This window comes from Nematostella vectensis, chromosome 5 (genome assembly GCF_932526225.1).
Source record: "Nematostella vectensis chromosome 5, jaNemVect1.1, whole genome shotgun sequence".
In the NCBI taxonomy this organism is placed as follows: domain Eukaryota; kingdom Metazoa; phylum Cnidaria; class Anthozoa; order Actiniaria; family Edwardsiidae; genus Nematostella; species Nematostella vectensis.
In genome coordinates, this window is record NC_064038.1 from 3,791,278 (window position 1) to 3,809,356 (window position 18,079).

General features: G+C 41.0%; 2 protein-coding genes and 1 long non-coding RNA gene across 5 annotated transcripts; 1 reads left to right on the forward strand and 2 right to left on the reverse strand.

The window, feature by feature from the left end:
* Nucleotides 1-40: 40 nt before the first annotated feature.
* Nucleotides 41-12,517, reverse strand: LOC5517757. Of its 3 annotated transcripts, XM_032362274.2 has the most exons (12): nucleotides 12,391-12,517; nucleotides 12,261-12,321; nucleotides 9,594-9,677; nucleotides 8,667-8,789; nucleotides 6,768-6,884; nucleotides 5,572-5,688; nucleotides 4,268-4,396; nucleotides 3,154-3,270; nucleotides 1,825-2,574; nucleotides 1,034-1,211; nucleotides 566-737; nucleotides 41-367 (listed from the first exon to the last, which is right to left on the reverse strand). In XM_032362274.2, the coding sequence occupies exons 3-12, from the start codon at nucleotides 9,667-9,669 to the stop codon at nucleotides 359-361; spliced, it is 1,788 nt and encodes a 595-aa protein (XP_032218165.2). In that variant the 5' UTR covers nucleotides 9,670-9,677; nucleotides 12,261-12,321; nucleotides 12,391-12,517; the 3' UTR covers nucleotides 41-358. The 3 variants fall into 3 exon arrangements, with proteins under 3 accessions (XP_032218165.2, XP_032218164.2, XP_001637810.3); XM_032362273.2 differs by having other exon boundaries at nucleotides 12,261-12,491; XM_001637760.3 differs by lacking the exons at nucleotides 12,261-12,321; nucleotides 12,391-12,517 and having other exon boundaries at nucleotides 9,594-9,892.
* Nucleotides 8,820-10,817, forward strand: LOC5517758. The gene is made up of 3 exons (XR_004290038.2): nucleotides 8,820-9,104; nucleotides 9,317-9,658; nucleotides 9,888-10,817. It is a non-coding gene; the product is annotated as an uncharacterized LOC5517758 (long non-coding RNA).
* Nucleotides 12,518-14,035: 1,518 nt separating the features above from the next.
* On the reverse strand, nucleotides 14,036-17,935 carry LOC116601470 (phenylalanine--tRNA ligase, mitochondrial). Its single transcript, XM_032362288.2, has 4 exons — nucleotides 17,290-17,935; nucleotides 16,740-17,010; nucleotides 15,221-15,489; nucleotides 14,036-14,695 (listed from the first exon to the last, which is right to left on the reverse strand). Exons 1-4 carry the CDS (start codon nucleotides 17,908-17,910, stop codon nucleotides 14,528-14,530), a joined length of 1,329 nt encoding a protein of 442 aa, XP_032218179.1. The 5' UTR covers nucleotides 17,911-17,935; the 3' UTR covers nucleotides 14,036-14,527.
* Between the last annotated feature and the right edge of the window lie 144 nt (nucleotides 17,936-18,079).

Here is an 18,079-nt window from a genome sequence, read left to right on the forward strand (position 1 = left end):
CAGTCATACTTTGTTCATGTCGATTTATATAGATATTCTTGCCGAGTACCTCAGCGAAGGTTAAGGGTGTTCGGGAAAAGCAACAACATATGGCTGAAAAAAGAAATGTTTTAACGCTAAATTTCTGACAAAAAATATTTTACCACTTTGAAGTTTGGAAATATAGAATAAAATACGTGTTCGCATTTTTTTATTTATAACTTTATTCTTATAGACATAATTTTAAATATTGATTTCCTATGAATATATAACATATAGCAATAAATGGGAAAGCGTAAAGCATAATAATAGCGCTTAATACGCCCTTAATTTATACAGCGGCTTGTCTCTGCTGGATTTTCTTTTTTTAAATATTGCATCAATTCCACTGAAATAAAATGAAATAAAAGTGTTTACTATCTTACAATGTAAGACTATTTGCCTTGTATGACTCACTGTGCAAAAATACGTGAAAGGTTTTGAATTACAAGCTGTGTCTTAAGATTAATCCACTAAAGAGATTTATAACATCATATGTAAGTTAAAGGTAGTGGTTTCTCACGTCTTCATGCTACAATATACTCACGTGTGCTTTGTATCGCAACTTGAATCCTCGCTTGTTGTTGTGGTTATCTGAGTTGAATACTATAATCAGGACGTTCCCCTTGATGTCTAGTGTCACGGGGTAGATATAGGAGCCACAGTGCCGGCATCCCACTTGGTTATACAGACGATCCATAAACATGAGATAATCAAACCTGAATTTGAAGAAACATAAATAAATACATTAAAACCCGGGTAACTTGAATTATTCCATTTCCATTTCTACCTTCAAGTTTCCCCGAGATGAAGTTTATCCAGTCATTTCCTGGATACTCTCTTTTAATTACTTCAATTTATAACAAACACCACGGAACTGACCCCTGAAGTATATAGGATAAGAATTTCCTTTGCCGACAGGTGTTCTTTGCTTTAAAAAAAAAAAAAAAACAAACGCAAAGAAAGTCACTAATCTTAGCCGCGTTGACATCGACAAAAAAGGGGCACTACTTACGAGCAGTGACGGTCCGGCTCCAGACGCAGCGTTTCTATGACAACACTGATCACGTGATAGTAGCTCGGTAGACTGATGACCCACTTGCAGTGCGTATCAGAGGGGTAGGGTCGGGGGTGGTTTGGTGACATTATAAGACCCTCGCGAGCCGTCAGGACACCCCCGCATCGTCTTAACTCTGTGCGAATAAAAGGAGTCATAAAAGGAATTTTCTTTTAATAAATAAATCATTCGTTAAATGTTAACATCATTGGCTCTAATGGCTTTTAAGTACTGCAATCATTTTCTTGATGTTTTCCTCGTTGTTTTCCTCTCGTTGTTTTACTGGAAGCAAGCGTAGGAGCTAGTGCAAAGACAATCGAAGCGAAAACCGGTCAAACAAAAATGCAAAATAATGCTGTGTTCGCGTCTCAGTGAGAACCAGACAATAACTCGAATAGTGTCAAATAATCAGGATGGAGAATTCGAGGCGTTAGAGGTAACTCGGCATTTATTCGAGCAATTCGCCGTATTTGACGCATACTCCGTCGCCACCACTTTGAACTAGACAAAAAATCCAATTTGAAATCGAATAGCCTTGTTAGATAGTACAACGTGATCGACTTAAAGGCATAGATGAGACGCCCTAGGCAGCCCCCTCAGAATACAGATTAGATCTAAACTGTTTGTTTTCGTGAAAAAAAAGGGGGGGGGGGAGCGGAAGAAATCTCCCTGTAGCAAAGAGGAGAGTAATCCCCAGGTTACCTCCCTGCGTGCGCCCCTACGCCCAACCACCTATTAAGAGGTCTTACCTGGTGTTGTACTTGGTGTTGTACTTAACGCACGAGTCAACATCATCTTTCGTGTAGGTAATCTAGTAGAATGTCTTTTAGTAGTAGGTCTTTTAGTAGGATATCTTTTAGTGGTAGCTTTAGTAGTTGATGGCATTCTCGTCGGCTCATCCAATCTAGCAGTAGACGTTAATAATGTCGATAACATATTTGAAGTTGTCAGTCGATTCGTAGGCATCGTTCGACTAGGAATTAATGATGACCGACTAGCTTCCGATGATTTTATATACGTTCGAGTACTAGTCGTTAATTTTCGACTAGATACCGAGATTGTCAAACTAACCGCAGTCGTTGTTCCACTATTTCCTGATGTTTTCCGACTTGTTTCCGAGGTTGGCCGTATATTCGAAAATGTTTTTCGACTGGTTGCCGATGTTTTCAAACCTGTTTCCGATATGTTACGATGGGTAGGCGATGTTGTCCAACTGGCTGTCGATATTGTCCCTATAGTCACTGTGGTTGGTTTAGCAGAGTTCGTATCTCCGATCGTAGTCCGGACGGTAACCGTGCTTGAGTTTGTTGTCGTTAATCTCGGCTTAACCGTACTCGGGATTGGTGTAGTCCGCAGGAACGTTCTTTGTGTTGAGAGCACCACTGGTGATAGTATACCCGCTGGTTTGGTAAAGTTCATGGTTTCCGAAGTTGCTTTCGTTGGGGTGGTCGTAGCACGAGGAGTCGTTCTTCCTGACACTTGTGTAGCAGCGCTTGGTGCTAGTTAAAACGACACTTATCGGACAAAGTGATAATTATATTTACTGCCTAGACGGTGTTTGACGTGGTAATGATAGCACTTCATGCAGTAATATTGGTGGTGTGATCAGGGGGTGTAGGGTGTTGAGATTGATTATTTTGTGGGTATAGCTGTAGTTGTTGAGGGTTGAAGATGATGCTGAAAGTAATGATGATTTATGATGATACTGTGCGATCGAGAAATCGTGATCATGTGATAATGATGATTGTGTTGATGACGATAATGATGATAGTGTTGATAATGATTGTAGTGACAATGATGATAATGATAATGTTATGATAATGATAATGATAGAAACAGAAATAATCTAGGGTGGCGTCGAGCCGGGCACTGTCCCATATTTTCAGAAATTCTTCTTAAAAATAGATAGAAATTATTCTTTTTCATTAATTTTAATTAATCAAAATTCTTGCTTCGGCCCTCTGTTATGGGAACTCCTGGATCCGCCCCTATTTACTGCAGTGATGATGATGATGATGATGATGATGATATTGATGATGATGATGATGAAGATGTTTCTATAAATCGATACCACTAACCGCATCCTCTTTCGTCACTTTCGTCCCCGCAGTCATCATCAAGATCGCATACGAGAGCCCCGCTAATACATCGACCATTTGCGCATCTGAAATCGCCTGCTTTACAAGTAAACATCGCTGGAACATGAGAAAAAAACAATAACGGTGTTATTAGACTAATAGGGGGAGGCCGCAAATATTACTAGGTCCCCTGCATCAATAGGCGACTTTACACTATCTACAAATCCGCTTGCGCTACGGCTTTTGGCGGAACAAACAACAAAAAGCAATTTATTTAGCTCTTATCGAATCACCCAGAAAGGCCTTATTTTCATTGGAAGATTTTAAACACTAGAGAACGACGAAAAAATATTTTTGTAAAATAAATATAAACCCTTTTTGAAAAAACTTTCTTGCTTCATTAGTAAGCGCTAAGTAAGTTGCTATCTGTTCTTGTTATTTTGCCGCTAACAGCCTGAGCGCGCGCTAGTTCGCCATCCAAAAATATATTGTAAATACAGTCAATTACAGCATACCTTACTGATCTATATATAACTTCTCCACACGGTATTTATGACAATCATATTACATCATTAAGGAGAATTGAAAGGTGCGCATACCGGTTACTTTAAGCATTTCTACTGATCTATATATAAATTCTCCGCATGGTATCTATGACAATTATATTACATCACTAAGGAGAACTGAGAGGTGCGCATACCGGTTACTTTAAGCATTTCTACTGATCTATATATAAATTCTCCGCATGGTATCTATGACAATTATATTACATCACTAAGGAGAACTGAGAGGTGCGCATACCGGTTACTTTAAGCATTTCTACTGATCTATATATAAATTCTCCGCATGGTATCTATGACAATTATATTACATCACTAAGGAGAACTGAGAGGTGCGCATACCGGTTACTTTAAGCATTTCTACTGATCTATATATAAATTCTCCGCATGGTATCTATGACAATTATATTACATCACTAAGGAGAACTGAGAGGTGCGCATACCGGTTACTTTAAGCATTTCTACTGATCTATATATAAATTCTCCGCATGGTATCTATGACAATTATATTACATCACTAAGGAGAACTGAGAGGTGCGCATACCGGCACTTACAGCAGAGGAGTTGAGCCTCATCACTGCCGTCAGAGCAATCACTTTCACCATCACAAAGCCACGCCTTCGGGATACACTTGCTTGTGTCTTTACACAGGAAGTTACCAGTTGCGCACGACGTTAGCTGCCCTGTATACAGGTGTGACGGAAATATCGTCAATAAACTGATATTGAGGGGGGGGGGACTAGCTTGACGTCACAGCGTATCATGACTTTGCATCTATTATCTGGTTTCTTTACACAGGAAGTTACCAGTTGCGCACGACGTTAGCTCCCCTGTATACAGGTGTGACGGAAATATTGTCAATAAATTGATGTGGGGGGCTAACTTGACGTCACAGCGTGTCATAAACAAAAAATACGACACGAGTCGAGATACGTGACTGTTGTTCATGACACGCTTCTGTGCATTTATTATCTGGTGTCTTTTTACACAGGAAATTACCGTTTGCGGACGACGTTAGCTCCTCTATATACAGGCGAGAAATGATGTCGAGAAGGGGGGGTAACTTAGTAGTGATGATCCAGATGGATGTTGGTGGTGATAATGATGGCGGAGATTGTGATTACGAAGATGATAATCACGATGACGATAAGGATGATGCTGATGGTGATAATGACGAATGATTTTAACCATAAAATTGACTGACGACTTCAATAGTTTGTTTCTCAAATGTTTGAATCAAATGGACATCCACAAATAAATAAAATCAACGAGGAAGCTATTCGCTCTCGTTATAGTTGGAATGTTGGATTATGTTAGCGCAGGTTCAGACGCGTTCGAGTTGAAGTTTTAGGAAGGGACCTTAGGCAGCCGCCATACAGCTCATTTCTGACCACGGATCACAGCTTAAGTCGAAATGGTTGGTTTTTTGGTAAACCGGAGAACTCGGAAAAAAGGCGTGACCAGCTAACTCAGCTCACGTCAGCAAAACATCGAGCCCGTAACCTAGTGGTCATAGGCACAGACACTACAGAGCGACGGTCTGCCAACTGCGCCACCTGGGCCACCCCCAACGCGCGGTCGACATGTCGCCAGTGTCGGCTTAACTAGGATACATTGCATTTACGCGTAGGGCAACAAAAATGCTTCTCTCCATTCAAAAAACATTTTCGTAACGCGTGCTAGGGTTGGCTAAACTTGGAGACATGCCACGCGTGACATGCTCGACATTATCGTCAGGCCTTGAGTGCACAGTGTTCATATTTAGTGGTCGTTTCCCCTATAATATTGAAGCTAAAGACCCGCCTATCGAGAATGTTCCACGGGCACCTATAATGATGATGATGTTTGGAGAACTTACCGCAGTTGTCCTCATCGTCTTTTTGTTTACAGTCGGGAAACCCGTCACATACGAGGTCCCGCGGGATGCACACTCCTCCCATGCACCTGAACTGACTCTCCTTGCATTTGGAGTTAGCTACAACACAGGCACATACGGGTCACGCAATCACGGGATGGGCGTTGTCACGAGATGCTTATGATGAATACGTGCATCGTCATGACGTTCGTTGTTATGTACTTGTCACATACGGGTCACGCAATCATGGGATGGGCGTTGTCACGGGATGCTTTGATGAATACGTGCATCGTCATGACGTTCGTTGTTATGTACTTGTCACATACGGGTCACGCAATCACGGGATGTGCGTCGTCATGGGATGCTTTGATGAATATTTGCATCGTCATTACGTGCGTTGTTATGTACTTGTAACATAAGGGTAACGGGATGAGCGTTGTCACGGGGTGTTTTAATGAATATGTGCATCGTCATGACGTGCGTTGTTATGTATCCGTCACATAAGGGTCACGCCTTCCCTTGATGGGCGTTGTCACGGGATGCTTTGATGAATATGTGCATCGTCATGACGTGCGTTGTTATATACTTGTCACATACGGGTCACGCTATCACGCGATGAGCGTTGTCACGGGGTGTTTTAATGAATATGTGCACCGTCATTACGTGCATTGTTATGTATTTGTCACATAAGGGTCACGCCTTCCCTAGATGGGCGTTGTCACGGGATGCTTTGATGAGTATGTGCATCGTCATGACGTGCGTTGTTATGTATTTGTCACATAAAGGTCGTTCAAACATGTGATGTGGTTACTGTGTAGAATGCTCGACGTTTTGGGTATACGCACCACCCACCCTCCCTCTCCCCTTTGATCTCAATGCTTAGGAGTAGATCATAGTCCGCAATGACGAAAATTCCCCTTCAAGCTCACAAAAAGGTTGGTTCTTTAAATAATTAAAACACACAAGGCTCGCTCAAACATAAGCACATCTTAAACAATACAATAACAATAGTTTATTTAATCTTTCGCAGTCAGGGGCCGAATTACAGGAACATTGCGCATACATTGGACAAACACATTCACTAAGAATACGAACTACTGTGTTGTAACATGCCGAATCAGTCCATGCCCTCAAAAAGTGACTCATCCTTTCATGTGTCGAGATAGGCTCTCACGGTCACGGTGTCACGCAATACTCACCACAGTCCTTCTCGTCGGCTCCACCTTCGCAGTCCGGCTCACCGTCACATACCCATCGCTTACGAATGCATTCACCGTTAGGGCACTGGTACTCGTCTGGTGAGCAACTCCGCTGACCTATAAATATACAAAATATAAAATAAATAACTTTCATTAAATCCAAGATGGCGGATCCAAGATGGCGAATGCTGATGTCACATAATTAGCTAGAATTCGCAGTTTTTTTAAACTAACATCTAAATTTGGCAAAATTCTTTTTATATTCCTCTATTTTAAATAAAAAGTAGTAAAAAAACATTTTTGGTAAAGATAATTAAATTATTACTTTAATTAAAAATCCAGTTGCAAACTTAGGCTATAATAAAGGTACCATGCCAATTAATGCCGTCACAGGTGTCATATATTGTTGTCATAGAAACAGTGTCACTAATAATATGTGTCTACTGCAAGATTATCGAAAAAAGACATACAGAAATACACATCTAAAAACAGAAATATTGCTCGTACTGCTCACTCAAGTGACGTCATCGTGACGTCACAAAGACATTTTTTTAAGAATATCGGTCGCTTTTTGAATACGAACTGATTATGATAACTTATTTGGATTTTGGATGTTCTATGCAAAGGTTTCGAAAGGTAGGCTATTTATAACCATGTCCTTAAATGACGTCATATTGTGTTGATATGGCAACACAATATATCATTTTGTTCCTCTTTGTCAATGTGGACTTTAAAAGCACACTAGCATACACACATTGGCACCAGTCGGGCCAAGATGGGACGCTAGCACAGTCTATTACCCGTGCAGTTCGGCAACCATGGACAGCTGTTTCGTCCTTATTAGGACTCGTCAGCATGGCATAGCCGGTTTGCCTCAGTTAAACTTCATCGGCAATAAAACTGCAGGGCGACTTCGACTCGAACGAAGTGCTTTAAACCACAGCTTAGATCCATGTGGGATCTAGAGCTGCGACCGGGCTAGCGTGATGCCAATTGTGCGGATCACGCATGCGACCTTTGCTAGTCTAAAACTCCGTCGGATAGCCAAACTATCCTTGCGAGTATGTATACATAAATGTGGCTTTAAAATTGCTTTTAAAGTCCTCTTTGTCAGATAATGATTCTTTGAAAATTTGGTCATAATAGCTCCAATGGTTCAAAAGTTACGGATGGGGGGGCCGGAAGAGCCCCCCCCCCTCCCCCGGTCAGCTTAATAAAGATATATCATCAGTAAATTTATGCGAGCGTAACGGCAGTCGTTTTCGTTGTCATACAGCGATCTTACGTACTGTGTATTGTTGTTGACTGCGGTTACTTTTGTCTCGTCGCCTCAAGTCGTTTTCCCACGTTAAGTATGTTAACTGTTGTTTACTGCTGTTGCTTTCATCCCTAATATCGCAACAGTCGTTCTCACTTTATCGTAGCCATTTTACGTATAGTCATCCAGGTCTGCAAACTGCAGTTTTATTCGTCGCAGTAATCGCAACAGTCGTTCCCACTTTATCATAGCCATGTTACGTATAGTCATCCAGGTCTGCAAACTGCAGTTTTATTCGTCGCAGTAATCGCAACAGTCGTTCCCACTTTATCATAGCCATGTTACGTATAGTCATCCAGGTCTGCAAACTGCAGTTTTATTCGTCGCACTCGTTCTCGTTATCGCATATTCATGTTTAATAACAATGGATATTAACGTACTTACTTCCTGCAGTTCATTTCGTCGCAGTAATCACCACAGTCGTTTCGCATAACCATGTGTTTCGTCGATGTTATCGTGGAATACCCATGTGTAATAATGGTTTTTATTATCGTACTTACTGCAGTTCTATTCGTCGCTGTTATCGCCGCAGTCGTTCTCACTTATCCATGTGTAATAATGGTTTTTATTATCGTACTTACTGCAGTTCATTTCGTCGCTGTTATCGCCGCAGTCGTTCTCGGTGTCGCATACCCACGTGGCAGAAATGCAACGCCCGTTATCGCACTTGAAGGACGTGTCGGGGTTACATCTGAAATTCTGGGCTGAGCCGGAAGTCACGACACAAAAATAACAATGAATATCTTTCAGGGCGGATGGAGTAGAGTTAGCCTCGTCCACTAGCTACCTTTGGTCGGCTCTACTTATTGAGACTCACAACAGATGACGCCCAAAGAGATTATCCAAGGCTCTGAGGCGCTATATAATAAGGTAACTAGTACAAATCAAGACTACCCTGGGTACCAGAGCCTCGTCACGGCATTTTGGCTGAGCGTCACTGGACGAGAGAAGTCTGGAGGCTCCAGGGTAAAATCAAGACGTGGACGTCTTGATTTGGCACGAGGCTAGGGTTAATTAAGGTGAGATGTTTACACATATAATTTGGATCCTGCAGGCAATATGTGTTCAGCATTTCATGAATCTATTCCCAGAGAGATCTTGTAGTAAAGTAAATTCAGAATACCTCCAATCACTAAAATAGAGTAGATAAGAATTTGCGAGTGCGTCCGTCACACATTAAATCATTCTCTCTCAAACGTTTGTTTTAAATTGTTTTACATTTTTTCCTTAGCCCTCTATCCATTGGAGGCCTGTGTAACAACCGAAACAATGTTCTTCGCTGTATGATTATTTCGACCAAAGTGTTTGTAGTGGCTTATCACGCAAGCAGTCAGAATTTGCGTCAATGTGACATTGCGGAGCAGTAGTCTGATAAAAGTACACCGTATTCAGGAAAAGTTCTTCCCTTCTCATCACCATTCTTCTGTCAGTTTTATATAACGCAGCTCGATTCCGAAATGAGGGCACGTTAGGGGAAAATGGATATGAAAAATGTAGATATGACTCACCAGTAAGGGCTGACGCTAGGAGGATACCAACGAACGCAGTCAAACATACTCTTCGCAACATGGAGGTAAGTTCCATCTTTTACGCTGAGAAGGATCAAGAACGACTTTAGAAAATGTCGAGCTCAAAGATGCATTCTTTTCACCTTAAAATGTTGAGAATACTGAGCATAAAGGAATTCGTGTGGGATTAGTGATAAAATTCCAGCGTAAAAAGATAAACAGTTGGCAAAACTGTAAACGATACTTCCGGAGACCAAATCGAACTATCCTAAACCTATATTATTGCTTTATCAGATGCGATTAAATTCAGATGATGGAGGATACAAAACCAGGCCAAATCTGCCTCCACATCAAGAAAGCAATGCCGTCTCGTGGTATGGCAGATTCTTGTGTTCGTGTATGGGTGATGGGCGGCAAAGACACAAGAGTAGACTGTCTGGTGCTTTCTTGACAGAGAAGGCAGTAATGTGCAGTGGCGCCGTCATTAAAGACGACCTAAGAAAACGGCAACATTCTATCTCTTTTTAGGAAAGCACGCTTTAGTGAATTTGCGAGAGATGTAATATTTGCAGCACAATCTAAAGTACAAGACATCGACTTAAACGTAGTGACATATTTTCCAAGAAAACGAGAGGCAGAGGCGGTGGTAATACACGATGCCAGTTGCCCCTCACTCATCAAGATGAGTCGAGCGTGGCTTGTATCGTCTAGGCGGCTCGTCAACAATCATCGTCATCGAGGCGTGTTCACGGAGAAGAGCGACGAGAAAGTCGTGCTTAATTCGCATGGTGTTACTCGCGCCTTGACTCGATAATCAGCCGTTTGCATATCCATGAGGGCGCTCGGTATGATTGGATATTTTCTTTTCAATGCTAGGCTATTTTAAAATTGACGAAGTTCTCTGGGCATGTTATTTTCTCACAGATCAAATGTTGGCACAGTTGTTAAGGGTAATTCCCACCGCATCTCTCTGGAACGTCCGTGACGAGCCGTTTGAGCCCATGATATCAAAGTAATGGATTAAACTGTTGAACTTGTGTATAGTCGTTCCCTAAACGATGACCTTATTATAAAATGAAGCGGTCCAGCTCAAATTATCGCGCATTACTCTAATAAAACGTATTTTGCTGCTATCTAAGCCTCTGTATATTTTAAGAATTTGTGAAATCTCAAGCTGAATGTTATTATAAAGAAGTTCTTATAAAAATAAAGATTGTAATTCTCTTTTGCAGCTGGAATGTTAAATTGGGTTAATTACCAAGGATGCTGGTCTATGATCCATGGATGGTTTATGATCCATTAAATTACTAGATACAATGCCGTCGAGTCAAAGGCATAAAAAGGCGCCTCCGATCGCCGCCGTCACACGGCTCAAGTCCGACCGCGAAAAACAGATCGAATTTGTTGGCTTCTGTGGAGGGATTCAAATCGGAGAAGACGGAAAAGAAACGTAGCAAAAGCAATAACTAACTCAACTCGCGTCGGAATCGGGGTATAGATAAATAGATAGAATCCTTTATTTATTATTACTTAGGGTTATCCAATCAGAAGCTAAAACTAACCCCTGCTATCAACCGGAGCACTGAGTTACTACAAATATGCTAAAATAGATAATCATTAAACACTATGATCTATTAAGGATTAAGAATTATTTTAATAATTAAAAAAAAAACATAGCAACCGTGATAGTAAAAAGATCGCTTCGTTATTTCAGTCCTTACTGCAGGCAAATAAAGCCAGAAAACCAGAAAACCAAGAAAACAGTTGTGAGAGGACCAGGCAATGCACTATCCGGGCTCTCGTTGTCCTTGGTAGCCGCGTAAAACCTGCAATACCATACTACCCACTCTTCCGTATTTCTCTTGTTTTAACCGACATCGCAAATCTTTGGACGTCCGGTCATGTCAGAGGGTGCATAACGCATGGCAATAATCTGTTCTGTTTACAGCCATCATCTGACAACATTACAGGGGTCAATTGCTCATCCAAAAAGATAACATTGGAACAAATCATTTTCTACACACTTGGGAAAAGGTCTGAAAGGTCTCTCTCGTGCGTTTGCCTTCAGTCGTTTGTATACAGTTAAATCAGTGCTTAAAAAATGTAAGCTGATTTAAGTATTACAGATATAACTGTCTTAAAGTAAAGCAGGCTAAATCAATCTTAGAATTAGAATAGCTCTCACATAACGCACAGACAATGACTATTTGTGCCATTCTCCCCAGACAAGTCTATCTGATCCGCCTATAATTAGGAATACATGGCCTTCACTAAGTATGTTTCGTCTGTATTTGCTATTGACCTTTGCTCTATGATCATGAAACCTCGGAATTAACTTGAGTTAATACCACTCGTACAACGTGTATCCTGCATTGACAATCAACACATCTCGCTAGCCATTCGCGCAATTCAGAGACGCGGCGAGACGAGAACTCTCCTGCCGGGCTACGAATAAAACGCCTGTCTCAGAACAATCGATCCACTCACGAATTCCAGCGACTATAACCGTATAACTTTATTCACGGCACGAGTCCCCTCTCCAGTTTCTTTAGCATCATCCAATTTATGTTACAATTGGTTATGTTTTGAGTACCATGAAAAATGTAAACGTAAGTTTCCTTATTTTCAACAATCCATCGACCCAGTTTGAGTGCAATTCTCACTTACCCTGATAACGTTGCAAAATGCTCTCTCTTCTTTCTTTACTTAGCAGGTCGACGGTAGCTATCTAAAGAAGTCAAAGAAATGACAATTAAATCTATCAAACCTGGCTATAGTTAAATATCCACACCGAGACCTATAGTCCACGCTGGAGGTTTCCGCAGAATGCTTTATTGATACATTCACTCGGGCAGGATCAAAGGGTCATGTCTGACGGGCGGTCCCGACAGACCACCGGAGTGAGTTAGTCAAGCCGATATAAGTCGAAATTCCCTCGGGATTAGGGTGGGGGAGGGACGATGGATGGGCAAGTAGAAAAAAAGCATTCCCAGAAATAAGGGACATTAGCCAGCGGTTTCTCTGGGCTCACATTTTGCTAGGCCCGCGAGGAATAACAGCGGTATAACAAATAAAAACGAGATTCCGGCCAGCACAGGGGCTTCCCTTTTGTTGTTACACTAGAAGTTTTTAATCAGGTTGACTAAAATTCCAAATAAAAGTAGTATTAGCGGTGTTTAAACGTGCAAGGGGCATCTCTGATTTGATACGTCTAATGATAATGGAAGTGCGGCAGTATTGCTGAGGTTGGAAAACATTATATGCGCAAATTTTTAAAAAAATGTATTTTAGAAAGGCTTTATGGTTCACCTGTGTCTATCCCAGAAAGCCGTGGGGCCGTTTAAAAACAAAATGGAGAATGGACGGAGAGAAATTGTTCTTGCGGAGCGCACCGTTTTCCTTGCTTCAGTCTGCACCTTAAAGACAACAATAATGGTTCCTGAACTAGGCATAACTACATCAAATGTCATTTCTTCGGGAACAAGATTGGAAGGCGCTACTGCCTATTTTATTGGCCAATTTGATGGAAGGATAGTCGATTTAACAATTTCGAGTCCTGCACCTGTGATGCGGCGAACAGTTCTACCTTTTAAACGACTACTTTTATGCCCGATTTCAATGAAATTACAGAGAATGTATGGAGGATTGTATGCTCTCAAGCGAACAAAAGTGCAATGTCCAAAGAACAATTATAGGGCTTTCTCTGACATCGTTTGAACGGAAAGTGTATCACTCGAATGGCAAGGTTTTTTTTTTCTGAAACGAGAAAATTTGATAAATTGTGACGTCTCCCCACATTTCCTTATAATAAATGGCAGCCATTTTGACATTGTATGTGCACTATTACGCATGCGTGGCGGCCATGTTGTCTCTTATTTCTGGGAATGGGATGGGGGAGGTCGGGTTGTTCCTAGGCTGGTCTCTGCTGGTTCCTGGATCTTGGCTTATATATGTTTCTTCAAGGGCAGAAGCAACATAACCTGTTAGGCTAAATACTGATAATAATAAAACAAAAATTCCCTTGGCTGAAATTTTCCTTGTTTTGCAATGCACTCACCTATGTTCAGGGACCCAGGGCGCCGAGAAAAGCGTAATGAGGCGACAGAGGGGGGAGGGGGCGGGAGAGATGAGGAAGGAGGGAGAAGACATCTCGCTTATTTTTCGCTTTCATTAACCCCTCCCCCTCTGCCGGCCCAGTCCCGCCTCGTTCTTATGCTTCGTTATGCTGATCTCGGCGCCTGCAAACTGCAACACATCTCGAAACTAGTTTGCACATGGCATTTAGGTATCAATTTCCACTCATCCACTCACCGAATTCGTAGATTTCACTCGATTGAGCCAGGGGCTGAAGGGTAGTTGTTATGACGAAAGCATCCCCTACTTTTACAATCCTAAAGCCCGTGAATGGGTCCAACTTGGGCCAGGACCATGTGAAATTCAAGTTCAAAAAATCCTTTTTTTTACTTTTTCCGTTATAACTCGTACTGAATTACATTGTCTCTGCACCAGAATTACCTTTTTCCGTGTATTTATCTTTATTATAACACAAATCTTCAAATAGCAGAATAGGTTTCATTGTCAGGCACATACTCGGGGTGGGGGGGAGGGGTAGGATTCGCACGTACCCCCCCTTGGCCGCTGGTCATTTCTTATTGAAGGACCGCCAGAAATATTCCTTTTTCTGTATGATACCTATGACGCGTCTCCCCTCCCCCCCCCCCCCCCCCACCACCAAAAGCAATTTATGGGTACATGCCTAAACGTTCTCCAGATCTGGTGGCTTGCCTATACAGTATTTACAACATCCTTTTTTTTTACTAAAATATTTTAAATTAAACTACAGAATTGGATATTAACTTAAACCATCCACTATTTTTGGTCTCAGTTTAAATATTTTCTTACGTATGTGATTGGACAGATCTGTGATGTTTAATCTATCTCAGTTTGACTTTGAGCCTTTTTTCCACTTCCTCACGTACAATATCTTGGATAGCGTTGACTTCTTGGGCCTCTAGTGTTCTGTCCATGGCTCTGTAAGTGATGCGATAACATTGGCTTTCTTGGTTTGTCTTGGGATGTACAAAGCTATCAATTTGCTCTACCTACAAAGATAATAGCAGAGATACATGTACTTTTAAAAATGCAGTTTCACAAACCAGTGCACTTATACAACAAGCAGTACAAGGGAAGGTATCAGCTATAAACATGTCAAGGGCATGATGGTACACATTTTTATACAAACCCTTAAAATAACTGACCTACATCCATCTAATCCTCCCATATTTTTCGTTTTGTAATAAGAAAAGGCTAACAAATAGACTGTGTTTACTCCAATGGTGAGTTTTTGGCTAACTTTGAACAATATTATAGCTGTCTGGCTTCTCTCTACGGAGCTCTGCACTTATTAAAGTCAAATGGCAAATGACAGCTTACAAAGGCAAGTCCCTTTTATAGTGTGGGTTCATGTTTAATCATATTGATATATACAAAGTAAATTCGTGATTTTAAGACACCAATTTTCAAGATGAGAAATTATACTAGAAGACTGAAAAAAGGCAGTTAATCCCCCATATAACATGAAGTTTAGATGTAGAGATAGTAAACAAGTAAACAGTAAAACTACACACCTGCTCAATAAGATCCCCAGCAATGTTACGGACAAGCTCAAACAGATCATTTGGAGAGAAGCCCTCAGAGATCCAAAAAGCAATGTCTTTATATGTTGGTGGGTATTTGCTAAACGGCTTGAATGCCTCAATCTGTCCATCCTTGAACTGGCCAAGAAATCGCTCATCTGTGCTCCAGAACAGTCTAATGTCTGGAATGTCGAAGAGTCTCATGGCCAACCGTTCAAGTCCAATACCAAATGCCCAACCAATTTGGTGACCAGCCCCACCTAAAGCCAAATCAGCAACATGGTAATTATGACATATAAATCATTATTCTGTTTAATTTTTGCCCGTTCTTAAATTCACGTTTTTCTGTGCTTTCAAAGAACTTTTGAAAAATAAGTAGGAGCACAGTCAAGATCTGCTAGTGACGAGTGGCAGTCATAGATAGTATCATATGCAAAAAATCTCAGATTTTACAAATAATCAATAAAAAAAGACCATTTTCGGAGATGAAGATGGGTACCCATTCTTTCACCCACCCTTTAGCAATGGCCCACACTGCATGTACATGCAGTGTACCCATGCATGTCCATATACTGTAACCTTTCAGAGTTGATAGATTTTGTCAATTCTTTATATTTTCATCTCCCAAATGGTATGTGGTTCCTATCTATGTGGACCCTATTAAATGCATGTTTGTGCAAATAACGCAAGATCGAGTGTGCTAAACCAGTTCCTGTCTTCATGTCTTTTTAGTTATTGGTGTGGTTACCAGTTTTACTGTCGTCTTTATAGTATCTCAACCTGGTAGTCAAATAATGATTTAACTTCAGGAAACAAATCTACAAAAATTAGCAGATTCTTTTAAGCCTATGAAATGCTTTTTTTGAATTGTGTGTGCGTGCTGCATGCCCAATCAAGAATGGCGACATTCTCAAGAGTGTGCACTGTTTTTGAAACCTACAACAAAACAATATTTTCTTTTTCGCATATAATTCTTGATTTTAAATTATTCTTCCCTTCATTGTGGGTAGCATTGCAATAGAAAACACTTCACCGATATTTTTTGTGGTATTGCCGTCTCTGAATTTTAACGGATTAAGGAAAATATGTTGTTTTAGATTTTATTGCCAAAACTTGGAATTATTCACTCGATTCCTTCTCCTTTGCACGGCCAGAAAAATTTTCGAAAAAAAATTAAAATTTCAATCAAATTCAATACCCTTTTCAAAATTTGAAAGTTTAGCTGTGCTTTCTTTTGGCTAGAATGATATAAGTGAAAGGTTTAAAGAACTTTAAACAATTTTTATTCAAGACAAAAATTTGGCAGAGTCAAGTAACAGTTTTTGATGAGCCTAATAACACCTATGAACAACAGTATGACCTAGGGGAGCATTGCTGTAGTTAGACAAAATGAGGGTACTGTAAAGGTGTCTCTGAAAAATCAGGTAAGAGAGATTTTAACAAAATTACCATAACAAATCAAAATATAAGACTGTTAGCAGGCAAGTGCTAAAAGGGAGGTCTTTCTTACTGTTCTCCAGCAGTTGTTGTTCCATTACTCCACATCCTAGCACTTCCAGCCACTCCCCGCCAAACTTGACTTCAAGTTCCCAAGAGGGGTGGGTGAAGGGGAAGTAGGTATCCACCCACTGCATTTCTACCCCCTCCCCGCACAGCTTCTGTACGATCCCCGTCAGGGTACTCTTCAGGTTAAACTCCACCAGTTTAACAGCTTCTAGCGTGTGGATGGCTTGCTTGTCTTCTGTTCTGCTTCCCGTTTTGTCAAATATTTCCAGAGGGTCCTAAAATGAAACATACATACTTGGTGTTATTTTTTTACAGGGTTGTGTTGGTCTGTTTATTGGTTTCCAGCCTATTTAAGTCACAAATGCAAAATCTTGTGGATTCTCCAGGGGTCTCCCCTACTTTAGCAAATGCCAAAAAAAGTCTTAGAAGAGGCTGAGTTTTGGTTGTTGATGGACCACCCTATGAATAGCTATGTAAGGTACCTGTTCTCTTTCAACTCTGAGCTTATAGATATCTAAAATGTACCCAGAAATAAACCCAGAAGCCACCATTACCTTGTAGCTACTAAACAGCTCATGTTGTGTGAAGAGGCGTACTCCTTCCATCTGATGAAATACTGGGTAGTGACAGCTGTCAATCTCGTCACGGCGATACACATCCCCTGTTACCAAAAACGCATCCAAGCCCGAGCGTATCAAGTCGAGCTGATGAGCAGAGGTATGTGCACGCAGTAAAAATTCCTTATTTATGTAATAATTATCATTCCTCGATCTACTGATATGATCTTTAGGAACTAACAAACTGTCAAAGTTCTGAGCCACAGTCACAACAGGGGATAAGTTATCAATCGTTGTAAACATCGGTCCATTCCCCCATTTCCGATAGCTGTCGTACACAAACTCGTGGATTTGATCCTTGAGAATTTTTAGCGGATGGTCTTTTACGTGATGTAGGTTTCTACCAACTTTCGACAAGATCGTAGGAGTGACATTTGTCTGTTCGTCTCTCGGATACGTTTTAGACAAGACTTTAACGCTCTCTTGTGAAATTGCAGCTTCTTTATTTCCAGGAATACTTGCGATTGTCCTTCTGAAAGATTTCCGGATACAAGCGAGTACATAAGAGTTGCTTTCAATTTTCGCTGAGCGCAAGTGCAACAAACTGGAAGCCGCCATATTGTTCGATAGTTTTATTTTACCCATGATGCACTTTGTATGAGCCACAGGGAACCCGTAAGAAAGGAATGTCATCATGACCGTTTCGCTTGACCCCGCAGAGCGTTCTTTCAGTTCGCACAGAGCATTTGCCGCTCTTCAGTTAAATGAACAAATAGACTATGAGTTC

Coding starts and splice junctions, on each gene's coding strand:
- LOC5517757 (XM_032362274.2), bottom strand. CDS start 9,669: ATGGAACTTACCTCCATGTTGCGAAGAGTATGTTTGACTGCGTTCGTT. Junction 4,397..5,571: donor AGACGATGAGGACAACTGCG/GTAAGTTCTCCA, acceptor ACCTGTATACAG/GGCAGCTAACGTCGTGCGCA. Junction 1,212..1,824: donor AACACCAAGTACAACACCAG/GTAAGACCTCTT, acceptor TTATTCGCACAG/AGTTAAGACGATGCGGGGGT.
- LOC116601470 (XM_032362288.2), bottom strand. CDS start 17,910: ATGGCGGCTTCCAGTTTGTTGCACTTGCGCTCAGCGAAAATTGAAAGC. Junction 15,490..16,739: donor ACAACAACTGCTGGAGAACA/GTAAGAAAGACC, acceptor ATTTGGCTTTAG/GTGGGGCTGGTCACCAAATT. Junction 14,696..15,220: donor CTGGGGATCTTATTGAGCAG/GTGTGTAGTTTT, acceptor TTATCTTTGTAG/GTAGAGCAAATTGATAGCTT.